The sequence below is a fragment of the Acomys minous genome, assembly GCF_964271855.1.
Source record: "Acomys minous genome assembly, chromosome: 2".
Classification (NCBI taxonomy): Eukaryota; Metazoa; Chordata; class Mammalia; order Rodentia; family Muridae; genus Acomys; species Acomys minous.
In genome coordinates this window covers 18,084,955-18,099,827 of record NC_140484.1, presented here as the reverse complement: position 1 = coordinate 18,099,827, position 14,873 = coordinate 18,084,955, and the positions used below count along the sequence as shown (strand labels likewise).

The 14,873-nt window shown below is 49.4% G+C and overlaps 2 protein-coding genes across 9 annotated transcripts in view; both read right to left on the bottom strand.

Annotated features, from left to right (window-relative positions):
* HPS1 (HPS1 biogenesis of lysosomal organelles complex 3 subunit 1) overlaps window positions 1-4,963 on the bottom strand; it is a 32,055-nt gene extending 27,092 nt beyond the window's left edge. The window contains exons 1-3 of one of the 5 annotated variants that reach the window (XM_084754544.1): window positions 4,874-4,963; window positions 3,462-3,602; window positions 3,050-3,166 (exon numbers count right to left, since the gene is read on the bottom strand). In XM_084754544.1, the coding sequence (XP_084610670.1) occupies window positions 3,050-3,166 (117 nt within the window). In that variant the 5' untranslated portion in view covers window positions 3,462-3,602; window positions 4,874-4,963. Of the gene's footprint in view, window positions 1-3,049; window positions 3,167-3,461; window positions 3,635-4,716; window positions 4,840-4,861 lie in introns of those variants that run through there. The other 4 variants (XM_084754546.1, XM_084754545.1, XM_084754547.1 and 1 more) reach the window with 4 other exon arrangements.
* A 3,380-nt stretch (window positions 4,964-8,343) lies between these two features.
* Window positions 8,344-14,873, bottom strand: part of HPSE2 (heparanase 2 (inactive)) — a 638,895-nt gene continuing 632,365 nt past the window's right edge. For all 4 annotated transcript variants that reach the window (XM_084754662.1, XM_084754660.1, XM_084754659.1 and 1 more), the window contains one exon: window positions 8,344-13,393. In XM_084754662.1, the coding sequence (XP_084610788.1) occupies window positions 13,228-13,393 (166 nt within the window). In that variant the 3' untranslated portion in view covers window positions 8,344-13,227. The remainder of the gene's footprint in view (window positions 13,394-14,873) is intronic.

Sequence of the window (14,873 nt, the reverse complement as noted above, 5' to 3'; positions counted from 1 at the left end):
TAAAGACCCAAAGCAGGTGTGTATGCGCTAATAGCTCCAGGTGGTGGAATTATGAGGTTTTATAAAAAAAAAAAAAAACTATGCTATATTCTCAGAGTCCCTACAATAGCCCCATTATTTATAAGGCAGAAACCAAGTACAGCATGCATACAAACAGAACTCAAGGACTTCGTTCCTTTACACTAGCTATTTAGGAACTGAAAACAGAGGACTTCGTTCCTGGTTCAGGTTTCAATTAGGCAAAAGAAATGAAATATTCCTTGTAAATTCTTAAAGATTAGATGTGCTGACTTTTAAAAATGAAAGAGCCACCGAGATGGGCCTGGTTTTTAGTTTAGAAAATCACCTGAATGTCCACGATCTCCTTCCGAACTCTTGTTCTCTCTCTCTCTCTTTTTATATTTCTTTTTTTTATTAATTTATTCATATTACATCTCGATTGTTAGCCCTTCCCCTATTTCCTCCCATTCTTCCCTCCCTCCCACTTCCCCCCTTCTCCCCTCCCCTATGTCTTAATAACAGACAAGGGTACCAGTGTGCTGATGGTGATGGGGTGTGGCCGGGGGAGGGGAGTAAGCCGAGCCAGCCACCAGCCTCATCCCTGGCTCTGGGGAGGGCTAGGTTGTGCTGTCAGGAAATGCAGGAACGTTCAATTGTTGCCACTCTAATAAAAAAAAGTTTAACCCAAAACGAATGCTGGAAAAAACGCCAGGTCTGGGTTACACCCTGAGGTCCACCAGAGGACTCTGGTGAGATGCTGAATAGGAATTCTATCAGAGGATAGGGCAACCACTGCTGAGCGATGGCAAACAAACTGCATGTCCGTATACAGAACAGCTTCCGGCCACACTTGACATTCAAGTCCAAACAGGGTCATTAGGTTTAATATGAAATCTAAAGCCAAATCTGTCCTAGGGGGTGTGTGCCCATAATCCCAGTACTTGGGAGGTAGAGGCAGGAGGATTACAAGTTACCTACTGAGATCTTGTCTGAACAGCAGTAGGGCCTGAAGGTGACTCAGTAGATAAAGATGCTTGCAGCCAGGCCTGAAAACTTGAATTTGAGCCCCAAAAATAGTAGAAAAAAAAAAAGATTGACTCTCCCAAGGTGTCCTCTACCACCACACATGGGCTATGGCATGCACACAAATACATAAAAATGAAACAATAATAAAAACAACAAAACTCCCAAGCCAAAACAAACCCCAAACTATTCAAATTCTGGAAGAAGATAAGGGAAACTTCTTTACAAGTTTAGGTTAGGCAAAGATTTCTTAGATATGCCACCAAAAGCGTCATCCTTAGTTGCAAAAATGGAAAATCGTGCTACCAGAACTAAACATGTCCGCTCTTTGAAGGCACTCTTAAGAGCACGCGCAGACAAGTCTGTGAGAAAATATTTGCCAAAGAGATCTAATAAAAGACATGTCCAAGCTATACAAGAAACTCTGAAAATTCAATAAGGACGACTTGAGAGAACTGATCAAATATGGGAAACGACACAGCAAAGGAGCACAGGAGATGCCGCCAGAGTAATTTACTCAACAAAGGATGAAAAATAAAATACGAGATTTTAGCCGACATCTATTAAACTGGCTAAAATTAAATAGACTGACTAGTAAGTACTGGAGAGGGCCTGGAAAGCAGCTGGAGAGGATGCGAAATGGTAGGTACCTCTCCTGTGCAAAGCTAGGGCATTTCTTTTAAGTATAGGGACTAGAGAGATGAGATGGGTCAGCAATTAAGAGCATTTGCTGTTCTAGCAAATTTCTTACATAGCTTGGAGATGCCTTTTATTAGATCTCTTCTCCTCCCAGACTTGTATGCACAAGTTCTAGACCCAGTACCCACATGACAACTCATCAACACCTACAACTCCAATTTTAGGCGATATGATGCCCCCTTCTGGCCTCAGTGAGCACTGCATGCACATGATGCACAGATACACTATAAGATCTGAAGTGAACCTGTAAGCCCCACCCACCGAAGGACTGGTTAACTTTCTGGAATGCTGGGAGTTGTAGTTCTTGGAAAATAACAAAGCCACAAGGAAAAACATGGCCTGGTATGGGTTTCTCTTCATAAGCTTCTGCAACACGTGTCTTGGGGCCACTCAGCTGGGAATTCCACAGAGCGGTCCTGACCAAAGCCCATCCTAATCAGTATTTAATTAAAGTTTGTTTCAAAATTGGAATTGGGTTTTCTCTTGCAAATCTAAGGATTAACAATCCATGAAGGCAAAACACCCACAGAGTCCAAACCCATACAAACATGTACACTCACAGCCAATGTATCTATGGTAATCAAAACATGAAACAAGCTAAACATCCACCAAGAGGAAAATGAAGAAACAAATGGTGGCCTGCAGATATGGTGGAATGCTGCACGGAGAAAGGACTGACGCCTGATGGGTGCTAAGAGGGATGAAGACACAATAAAGAAGCACGTTGAGTGAAAAGAGCCAGCCCAAACCAATCACAACACGAAATGAACCCCCCCTACTCCCCCACCCCCCCAATCCACCCCTGCCACATGTGTGATTCTTCTACGCAGGGACAGCAAACAGTTCGTTGATTCTTAGGGAGTAAAGGAAGTAAAAGAGGTGTTACAGCTTTTGGGGTGGCAGACAGTCTATATCTGTGACTGAATCACAGATATAGACACAGCAAATGGTATACTTTAAAGACAATGGTTAATCTCATATATCTTAATAGAGCTGTTAAAAATTAATGCCTTATGCATATGCCAAGTCTCCCTGTTGTGGGGCTTAGATTCACTCCCTTTCACCCTCATTGGCCCAGACAGCTCTGGTGAGGTGTGAAATCACAGTACTCAGAACATCAAAAGGCTGCCTCTGCTGGCCACAGGGCACAGGTCCTGGCTGAGCTGCCCCCTTCTCCTTGGCCAGGCACAGACCCTGGCTGAGCCCCCTGCCCCCTTGACCAGGCACGGGCCTCCCCCTAACCAAGAATAGGCACGGCCCTCCTGGCCTTGGGTGGCTTTGTGGCTCCTCTACCAATCCCTCCTGAAACAGCGCACGCTGCACTCACCTCCTCTTCTTCGTTCCCTGACTGCCTGAACTTCAGCCGGAGGTTCTTCTCAAACTCCTCATCTGTCCAGTAGAAGAGGACCTCTGCGCCCTCCGTGGCCACCAACACACACTTCATCTTTCAGGGAAAAGCAACCGCAAAGGTGAGTTCAGCCTGAGTAATGAGAAGAGCCTCAGGCCATCAGACACACTCACTGAGCCCTTTGCTGCATGCCAGGCACCACTGTGAGAGCTATTCTGGGGGTTATCTTGTACCCTAAAGAAGGAGTGGCCTGAGGAGCAGGGCTGGAGGAGGGGGTTGGGGAAGAGAAGGTGAGCAAAGCCCACAGGGGCTCAACTCACTCTTTCTGCTTTTCAGGGGCTGCCCACCTCTCCATCCCCCAGCGCCCCGCCAGGAGTGGAGCATCACTTACTTTGGCAAGGCACACAGCAGAACTTTCAAGAAGCTAGACTCTGACCAGTTCAGGGAACAAACGCACAGCATCCTTGATCCTGCAAATGCTTAAGGCAGACAGGGCACGGAAGCATGCCGAGGCTCCGGTGTCCTCTGCTGCCTGTTGGTGACAGTGGACAAGCTGGAGAAGAGCTGAAAGGGCACAGGTCCCCTCATTTTAAGGACCATGCGCCCAGTGGCTGACACACTAGTTCCTATCTCCTGGGCTACAGGAGAATTCTCATTCTATTCTTGGGGTCACTGAGACACAGATGTGTTGTCAGCAAGCCCACCCTGGCCCAGGGAGCTCACTGGGAGCAACGATGGTTTATACCACACAGCACGTCACAGGCTGGCAGGAAGTGGTCCCAGGAAAAAGAGAAGGTATCCTGGGAAGGTGCCAAGAACAGCCACAAACTAACAAAAAGGGCGTCAGGGTTTGGTTCCGGTTTGGGCTTTCCTAAGTCACAATCACCCCTGAGCCTCAAACTCCCATTGGGAGACCAGGGAACAGAACCACGCTGCCCTTCTTTTCCTCCCGCTCAACAGGGAGTCGCTGGGCAGGCTGCCACCTCCCTGCAGCGGGCTCGGTTACCGACAGGTGGGGGTCATTCTTATATCCCAGCTTAAGTAATAGGAGAAATAAACTGCCTCCGGAATCCTCCCATTTTGATAAAAGGCAGGAAGACTCTACAGCGGAGGAGGAAGGTTCGCTCCTGGGGGTTCAGAATCTTTGGCAATCAAACCCTAAGCCTAGCTGCACCACCCTCAGGTTTGGCCTTGGTAGCAACTTCCCAGAAACACCGGCACGCGCTTCCGTGATTATCTTCAAAGGTTGCTACCCTTGTTTTCTGACTTTTGCTCTCCTTGTATCTAAAAAGAGGGAACTCTAAGAAGGGCCAACCTAAAAAAAAAAAAAATCCCCTGCACCCACTTTTACCACCCAGACCACAGCTCTCTCACTGTCCCCAGCAAGCTGTCCCTGTGGCCTCGGTCCTGCCTACCACAGCTCACTGGGAGGCTGAGGGGTGGCGGGGACGGGGGATGGTGTGGGGACTAGAGCCTGTGACGCGCCAGCAAGAACAGCTGGCCTAGGAAGAGGGAGTCTCTCCTGGTGCCAGTCAGCACCGCGTCACTGCATGGCTCCGCCCAATGGCTGCTTAGGACTCCAGCAATGGCACCGGGCACCCTCGAATCCTCACTTCCCTCCCCCACTCCCAGAATTTCACTGTGACCTGAGGACGAAGGCCTGGCTTGAGCCACCCGCTCCAAAAGAGCGTGAAACCGAGGCGGTTTCCCGGCGACCTCCGAGCCTCTCCTAGCTGGGAGGTGGGGACAGAGGTGCCCACGGGCGACCCAGGGCGGCGCTCGGACACCCACCAGCCCACGTACCGCGTCCGCTGCTCGCGCAGCCCAGCATGTAGTCAGTCAGTCCGGGACACGCTTCCGGGTGGGACCACGTGGCCCAGCCACATGACCCGGGCCGGCTGTGTGGGTTCGAGCCCCGCCCCAGTCAGGCGCTGCTCTTGCTTGGCATTGCTTTTGTCCCGCAGGCCACTGCTGTTTCTGGTCATTGGCCCGGCAAGCTGCAGGTGCTGGGTTGTGCCACGTTTCCCTGGCATAAATAGGGCTCCCACTGCTTTTAGAGGCACCAGCTGCTTGTCGGTGACATTTCTTGCCCAGGACCTTTTGCTAGACTCAACTAAAGCCATTCCCCACAGAATTGCAGAAAGGGAAACTGAGGCCCCAGAGAGAACCAACTTACTGAAGAGGGGCTAAATAGAACCAGAACACAGGTTTCCTTGCGTCTTCACTGGGTCCTTCCCAGCCTCTAGTTTTCTTGCTGAATCTGGTTGTGGGTGAAAGCTACCCTTCTGTGGGTACTTTACTTAACTTCACAGGGCGAGGACCCCTACAAAAGAGCCCAGCAGCCTCCAGTGTGCCGCTGTGGCTCCTTAATTTACAGGAGTTCCCAATCGACTGAGGGCTGTGTATATGCTTGAGGGTTTTGTACTGAACCTGTGATGGCAACCTACTGAGATTTTATGTGTATTTGGAGTGACGAAAAGCGTGAAGGGGATGTAGTGTGCAGAAGGGACTGGATGCCAACTCCAGGTTGGCTTGGTGCTACTGGCCACATCCCCCACCTCTTGCCCGTCCCCCTCGCCCCTCCCGCCCCCCCCCGGCCCCCCCCCCCCCCCCCCCGGTCCAATTCAGAGTGAGAATTAACACTCCCCACTCCGAAGGCAGAGGCAAGAGAGAGTGCTGCTTCTGGTACTATCAGAGAATCACTCCTGTGCCTTCTCCACCGCAGAGCACTGCCACGTTGCAGACATCCTTCTCCTAGACTGAGGCCTGCAGTCTGCCAGTGCTATCCTGCTGGGTTCAGTCAACATGTTTTCCGTTTCTAACAGTCTGTAAGCTGTTACCCATGAACAATTTATAGCCGTTCTAGAACATGTTACCTGGTGTCAGTACTTGTGTCTCACCAATGACTAAAGGAAGGTACCCACCATCTCTTCATGTGCTTTTCTCTTCATTTGTGTAGCTTTTTAATTTTATTTTGCTGTCAAAGAAATAATCTATTCATATATTTTGCCCCCTTTATTATCTATTTTAGCCATTTAAATTGTCTTTATTATTGGATTGTAAGAATTCTTTATGTTCTAGATGCTTTAAATTATATATTTAAAAGCGTCCATTATGTGGTTTCTTTTTTCACGTGTGTGTGTGTGTGTGTGTGTGTGTGTGTCACATTTGCTCAGTATCATCCTTAGGAATGTCATCCAGCCTCTTTGAGGCAGGGTCTTTCATTGTGTGGCACCCACCAGTTAGATTTGACTGACTAGCAAGCCCCAGAAATCCACTCCCCCGAATCCAGCATTGGGATTACAAACACAGCCACCTCATCTGCACTTTGTGTGGCCTTTGGGGATTGGACTCAGGTTCCTGCACTACAGGGCAAGCATTTTTACCAACTGAGACACTCCCCTAGCCTCATCACTTTCTTAATGGTGTCGTTCGAAGCATCAGTTTTCAGTTTTGATGTAATTCAGTCTAATCTATTTTTATCAGAATATTTGGTCATCATATATTCTGGTTTGTGTGGATGTGTGGATGTGCAGTGTGTGTGTGTGTGTGTGCACGCGTGTGTGTGTGTGTATGTGTGTGTGTACATGCGTGTGTGTGGTGGTTGTCCATGAGCGCATGTGCAGAGGCCAGAAGAGGATGCTACTTGGTCTTCTCTGTCACTTTCTGTCTTATTCTTCTGAGATAAGGTCTCTCTCCAAATGTGGAGTTTGCTGCTTTTTGGTCAAGCTGGCTGCCAGGAAACTCCAGAGCACCTCCCAGTCTCTGCCTGGTCTCCCAGCATTGGGGTTATAGGCATGTGGCCCCTCCTGGCTCCTGCTTGCATGAGCACCTAACCCGCAGCCCTCACTTACAGACGAGGACTCTGCGGGCCAGTGAGACTGAACAAGCTCTCATCTGAAGTGATCACAATCAGTCGGGCAGCCAAAGCCGCCATGGTCTGTGGGTATGGAGCTGGCCTCTAACTCCCCTCCTGTGACCCATTGCTCACCTTGTAGTCTGCTGTGGCGCTCATTCCTCTGAAATGATATACTCTTTCGGTTCGAGGAGGAGCTTCTGAGGCTCAAGCTCACACGATGTAAAAACCTTGGAAACTCAGTGGGTTATAGGATTACCACAGTCCCTCCTCAAGGTTATAAAAGCTAGGGAGAGGGGACTCCAGTGGTGTCAGGGAGGCGGCTTTCGTGGCTTGTCATCTCTTCTGGGCAGGGCTGCCTGTGATGCAGTTGCCTTGAGCAGCCCATGCTCCTGGAAGCCATACCGTGAATCTGTTGGGCCACTAGACCAGATTCTGAGGGAATAATTTCTTTGATTCCTTGTTGATGCTCTGTCTTGGCTGAATCGATTTGTGCACATCTTTCCAGGAAAAGTCACGCACCATTTGGGTTTACAAATTATGTTTTTGACATGTCCAGTAGAGGGCGCAGCATCTAGTACCAATAATGTTCACTACTGGTCAGGCATGGAACAACGCAGATTGTTCTGTGATAAAAATGAGCTAAGAACTGGGAGCGCTAGGACTGAGGGGTGGGCAGGCGAAGAGGAGAGCTCATTTAGGTCACGATGGGCTGTGTAACAGGGCCTGTAGCTTGTGATATCACCATAGAAACAGTAACAGCCACTTGGTAGCAACCCAGGGGTGTGAGCTCATGCCATTGATGCCTTCTCCAGTCTCCCAGCATCCTTCACCATTCCATGCTCCCACTAAGCTTGGCTTCCCAGTCAAGGTCTTTATTTTCTAGAGCCTTGTTCTAGATGGGTCAGTGGAACTGAGTGGAAGGCCCCTAACTATTCTCACTCGATCTCTCTCTGTGTTTGTCAACCACTCATTGGTACCCATAGGAGCTTTGAAGGAAAGTGCCAAAGACGGCAGTGGGTCCACACTGCTCAAGACATGAGTGACTCTCTGGAATCTGGCCACTGCCCCCTTTCATACCACACCAACTGAACCTTAGTTGATTCATGGACACGCACCTGGGCTATGCCAGCCATCAAGACTGTGGAGTTTACCTGTTATTATAACCACAGCTTCCTGAACCAATAGATTAATGATATCAGCTTGAATTAGAAAATATCACTTCTACTTCGAATAGGTTGTTGGGGGAGTTCAGGAGGACAATGTCACGAAAACAAAGGCTCCAGTGTGTATTGGTTGTGGTGTGGGAAACTGTTGTGTCCCTCTCCCCCACAAAACACCCTGACGGCACAAAGTTAAAGTTGTCATATTTTATTTCTTACAAAATATTACCTTAAAAAAGAAACTACCTCATGAACTAAACTCCCTGTAATCACCCGGTTTGCCTAAGTCAGACTCTAATGTGCGTTGTGGATGTAAAGCTTAGAGTCCCTGCACAGAGACACAGCCTTCCCCGCGAGGGCTCCTGTGCTCATTTCACTTGCTTCCAGAGGAATAAAATCAAGGTTGCTTTCTATTTCTTCGCCAAGTATAATTTATAACATAACATTTACAACCTGGACCTAAGATGCTTTCCTGAATAATAATTAGAAGAGCAACGGTTGTCAGAAGGACTCCTTTCCCTGTGCTGGCTCAGAGGACCATGGAGGAATTAATGAGCCAGTCAAATGGAAACTTCTCAGCTCCTCCCCAAAGCTCCCAGCTTTAGGAAAGTTGTTCCAATGTGGTTGCTTTATTTCCATATCTCAGAGCGTATTGACATCACATTTGCATGTAGCATCACCGCTAGGGTGCTGCTGTACCTCTTACTGTTCAGTGTGGGCAGACTGAGAGACCGAACCTGAGTGGTGGGGGGAGGGGGCAGTGCCTGTGGAAGCGCTGGTTGGCTCTGCCCTTACCTTCCAGGGAGCATCACCCCCGGAAGTCTGTGCAGGGTGGTGGGAATGGTCCTTACACTGTTCCAGGAGAAACCCAGGGGAGGCAGACCAAGGAGACCGCTGCAGGTCATGGGAAGCCTGGACTGCAGAGGCGGGTCACTGCCCTCCTCAGCACCCATCGCCTGCCCCTCAGCAACTTCAAACCTGAGATCAACTGTTGTCCAGGCAGGCGAGTGAGTTCTCTGTGGGAGGGACCTGCATAGTGAGTGTGTTGGGAAACGGAGCAGTGGACAAGGTAGAGTTGAGGAAAGGCTGGCTGTTGTGATGTTAATGGCAGGGTGTCCTCAGAGCAGGCTTTGTAATGCAGCCAGCCTGAGTCTGAGCCTGTTGTAGTCTATTTTTCTAGATGGGTGTGGAGGTTCCTTCTTTAGCCCTCCTGGTGGCAATAGGGTCTAAACACTGATGGGAAGAGGGCGTCCCATAAAGGGACCACAGCTCCTTCACTCTAAGTGCTCCAGTTGTTTTGAGCCTCATGCTAGGATAACTCTGTTAGCATTGCCTCTCACTATCTTCCTTTCAATGGATAGAGCCTCAGAGAAGAGCACAAACAACCCTAGAATTGAACTATCACTATCTCCGAAGAACTGATTTCCCTGGGCTCCCTCCTGGGGACAGAGTGGCTGGCAGAAGGGAATCTGTGGAGCTTGAGAGTAAGCTAGTGGGAAGGAGCAACCAGAGACTGGGCCAGTGCAGCTGGGACTGCGGAGGAAGCCTTCTTGCCTTCTCAGAGACACGTCACTATCATCTTGGGCTGCTGTTTCTACCTCAGAACATTAAAGTCCTCCCGTGTCCCAGTGTTTGGACCACTGTGGGGATCTACCTGGTTTGCCTTTACTTCTTCGAGGGTAAGCACTGACTTTTGTTTTCAGAAAGGAAACCACTCTGCATGGATCTGCAAGGCACAGCCTGGAGTCTTAGAGCACTGTGTGCATGTAGGGCACCCAGGTGGGGCACTCTTGAAGATGATGGTCTGGCCAGGAGTATGCTGGCTGCAGATGCTCAGTGGTTGAACCACCGCACCCCAGTGTTCATGCCTGGTGCTGGAGGTGGGTGGGGGACCTTCAGGTAGAACGTATCTGTTACCCTTGTCCTGATGAGAGCACAGGGCTGTGAGCTCGTCCATCTCTTGGCTTACTAAGTGGCCAGGAAGGCAGAAGTGCAGAAGGGGCCCAGGAAGGGTGGGACTGCAGAAGGTTTTGGGAGGCCCAGGTCTTCAGTCTCACAGTTGCTTGAGTCTGATATTTTCAAGCCTTTCTCTAGCCAGAAATAATGCTAATATCCCACAGTGGCAGCTTTTTGCAGGGCATTAGAAAAATGGGACTTTCTCTTCCAATAACAATGAGAATTTATTCTGAGGCTTTGTGATAAGAAATGAGAAAGAGAATCATTCCTAGAGGCAAGAGGAGCAGAAAACCATCTCAACAAAAGGCACAGGCTTCGCATTATGCGCAATTACTCTCTCAGTGCGCATTTCCACAAGCCCGTTCTCTGGTTTAAAATGAAGGGCTCTTAAGTCCCTCATGATCTCTGCCATATCTTGCTTGATGAAGGAAAACTGACCCACCCAGAGAGGCTAGTGGAGGATTGCACCCCTCTCTTCTCCAGCTGCCTCACCCCACTGCACCCCTGCTGTGGGCTGTGATGCTGTTTACCAGAGAGACTGTCTTGGGCAGGGGGGGGGGGGGCGGGTGACTGCAAAATCAGAGTCTTTGTAAAGAGCAACAGGGCTGGTTTAGTAACTGTTCCGCCCACCCTCCCCCTGTGGTAAAGCTGCTATGGGAGTGATGTTCTAGTGAGGGTCTTGGTGGCCTCCGAGGAATGCAAATACTTCTTCCTAGAGTTAGTTGTGAAGCCAGAACTGCGGGGCTCTGAGGACAAGTTTTGGTGCTCTCTTCTTCCCCCTTTATTAGCTCAAAAACAAAACAAAACTTCAACCTCTTAGGTGCAGCATTTAATTCATAGAGAAAGACAAAGGCAGCAAAAATGACCTACGTTCTGCGAGGCTTAGTGAAGAATCAACTCCTATTTACAGAAAATGTGTTTGCGTGGGGGCTTTGGAAGTCTTGGCAAACAGAGTCTACCAGGTGAGGGGGGACGTCTGTGACATGAAAAACCGCTGAGCTTGGTGCCTAAGTAGGTTTTGGATTATTCCTGTCACTGGGTGATGCTGGGCAGCATAGGGACCCTTCACATGCCTCACAGGTGCATGGGTGACAACAGTAACTTGACTATGTGGCTTCTATATACGCAAAGCAAACTAGCCCAGGGCCTGGACTTCGGGGCCTCTGATTAGTTTGCTGTCACCAGGGGCCCTGCAGCTGCCCTCAGACAGGTACTTAGGAGAGATGTGATAAACGTTCAAGGGAAAACCATCTGTTTGTCTCCTTCCCCTTTTGTACACTCTTCCTGACTTTGGCCCACCTGCTCACCTCTTCTTTTCCTTCCTTCCTCCCTCCAGCGTCAGCACTTCTCTCTGGCTAGAGCTTCCAAGGAAGGTGCCTGAAAAGGGAAACTGCTAGGAGCCTTGCTGGGGAAGCACTCTCATGGGCCACCATCTCCAGATGCTTCCAAGCTGACTGCTGACGGGTCCAGCCCACCTCAGTCTTCTGCTCTTGAGTGCCCTAGTGTACCTGCTGTGGGATGCTTGCTCCTCCTGAACTGGAAATGGGCACGTCAGAGTCAGATGAGTGTCTCCTCTATCCCAAGTTCCCAGTTCTCCAAGCTCAAAGTATTGGGGCACCTTGCTTGTCTGACCTTTCTCTTGCCTCTCACTTTGCAAACTGGATCAACTCCTTGTTCACCAGGCACCTTAGGCTTGCTCCTGCTGCTTCCCTCAGCAACTGGCCTCAGCCACTTTCCCAGGCCTGTCGCTCGTATCAATAGAGTGTCACTGACTTATCTGGCACCAGGAGTGTCGGGGGTGGGGGGAGCTTCCTCCTTAAAAGCAGCATCATTCATGTCGTTTATCACGAGGTCAGTCATGTCCACAGAAACCACTGTGACTTCAGTTTGTGGCCAAATAAAGGTCCCAGTCACAGACTTTAAGCCAGTCCTCCTGCTTGCCCAACTCAGAAGCCTTCCACTTACCATTTTTCAGTTTTGCTATCAGCCCAATTCTGCATTCTTCCTCAGTAGAGCTAGCTGAAAACTTTGGTCCATGCTCAGGCACCCACCCAGGTAGGATGGATCTGGTCATTTTTAGCGACCAGATGGGACTTCTCCCTAGTAAATGCCGCTAAGACATAGCTATGTGGGCAGAGGAAGAAAGGTTCAACTGTGTTTACAGTGATTTGATTCAGTTTTTGATCAGTCACACAACCAAGGGTTTACTGTCTCGAGTCTTTGAAATCCCGTCAGTTTGAGGGCAAGGTCTAAATTGAGTTGTTGGATTGGTGTGTGTATGTGTGTGTGTGCCTGTGTGTGCATGCGCGTATGTATGTGCATGTGCTTGATGTTGCCATATGCTTTTTCTTTGTACTACAACTCACTCCCTCCTGGCAACATGAAGAATGATGATTTCTTTTTGCGGAGCCTAATACATTGCTCTCCACTCAATGAATATTGTTACCGGACTCCCATTCCAAGCCTGAGGAAATCTAGATTCACAGAGGAATAGAACCTTATAAGCTTTAGAGTAGGACTGTAATTCCACTTGTGAAGCACCCGCTTCCCAGAGGAATAGCCAGTGATGGATGCCATTGTCAGAAACCCAGATGCAGACACTCATACATCAGCCAGGAAATTATATAAACAGCTCACCCAGCAGGCCAGAGCTGACTCACCCATTTGCTCCCTATGGGAAGAGAGGTGTCAGGAAACCCAAGGCAGCAGCAGGAAACAGACAAAGGAGGAGCTAAAAGAGGATTAGATTTGCAGCACCTCCAGCCCCCCACCCCACCCCGGAGCTGTGCCCTCTTCATCCTCTGCTGAGGGCAGCAGCAGCAGGCTAGGGCCTGGGGGGGGGGGTGCAGTCCCTTACATGCTGATCAGGACCACAGGCAGCTGTTTGGCAACACTGCTCTGGAAGCTAGCTGTAAGCCTGTTTATGTGTAGGCACACACCTTTATCTTTGCATTTTCCTTAGGGATGGATGTCTACATTTTCCTTAGGGATGGACGGATGCCACCTACCTGGGCTAAGCTCACACTATGATGCTCTGCCTCTTTGCAGAGAGTCTATGTTGCCTCCAGCACCAAGGGAGGCTGCTTGCTAAAGAAGATGTCTGGGGAGGAAGGGTGCTACAGGGGTGAAGAGTAGAGAAGCAGTCCAGCAGGCCCACCAGTGGCTCATGAACAGAGGGTGGTTTATCGGTAACGGCAGGCCAGAGCATTGACATTCTTGACCACATAAAAGCCCATGGTGACTGGAGGGATGACCAATGTCCGGCCGGCCCGCAGCGGGCGGGGCTTCAGTTCTGGAAGGGTCCCGTCGTCCACCATCACTAAAGGCTGGCCATTGAGCTGCACAGACCTACAGCAGAAGAAATGGGGGGGGGTCCATTATCACATACTCACATCTTTAATTTCTTTGATAGGTAAGAGAATCAACCTCTTGGAGACAAAACTGCATGATGTCATTTGAACTATAAGGAGACCAAAATGTTATCAAGTAATATAGAGAGCTCTGTTTGCTGTTCCTTCTGCATTATGAATGGCAGACAAGTTTAGAGAGAGATAATCAGACCTATGTCTGATAGACCAGTGAATTTCCAGAGTTAAACAAGCTGTAAGTTGTACCCAATGAAGGGCGGGGCAGAGAAGAGCTCTAGGCCTGGACCCCACGTGTGCAGACTTGGGCTGCGTCCGGCTCTGTCAGACCAGAGGGAGCAGCCCATTCTCTGCTGGCAATGACTGAGGAGTGCATGAGCACGCAGCAGACTCCTGGCTGCACAGCCAGGCCTGCCTCTGGATGGTGTGAGGGTGGAGAATGGACTGGAGGTCACGATTGCCTTCACTGAGCATCTAAGAAGTGTTTGATTCCAAATGCCAGGGTTTGCCTTTACTTCCTCACTGTGAAGACTGCCTGTTTACTGCAGCGGCAAGCCAGGTGAAGCAGAGAAGGGTCCAGATGCAAAGCCTCAGGCAGGTTGGTTTTGGAGTCTATTTTATTTCAGGTGGTGTGAGTATCCAATAGGTAGATGTCCAATAGCTCGCATGAACTTTCTAAAACACATGTGAACGCACACCACCTCTCTGCTCAGTGTTCCTTATATGTAGAATTAAGTGCAAAGAATTAGATAATACTCAGATGTTACCTAGGTAACATTTAGGTAACATTCAGATGCTACCAGAGTACTGATGCCCTTGGGTTCTGGGAAGTGCACAGGAACGGTGATAAGCAGATGCTCAACCACCTGTACCCCTAACAGTAGCTGCTCTGGATCATCTCCTCCTGAATCTCCTCATTGTGGGTACAGGTAGAGCCGGGACCATGGGCAAGATCCTGGACTAAAACCTCTAACTTTAGGAGTTGGGTCACTAACTTAGGAGCTGACTGACAAACCCATTGGCTGCACTGTCCTGAAGCTTCTGCACCTGTAAGAATATTCCACAGCTATACTGTGAAGGAGATGAACTGAAACACAGAAGAGCTTTGCAGGTATAAAGGGCCAGGCAAGCAGGAGGCAGCTGGAATGCAGACACATCTTGGATTACAGTACAATCTGGCTGGAATACAGACATGCCCTTAATCTTAACCTTTCATCCCAAACAATCAAAGTAAGGTCATAGAAGGAAGCAGTGGTGTTTGAAAGTGATGTCTAATTGAGGGGCAGACAAAGTGATGAGTCAGAGAAAGATTTGACAGAATGAGTCAGACAGGATATGCCCAACTCTCAGGAGAACAGCACAGGAAAGACAGAGGAGTGGTAGTATGTGTGTGTGTGTGTGTGTGTGTGTGTGTGTGTGTGTGTGTGTGTGTGTGTGTACAGTTTTACAGAGACAGGCTGCAG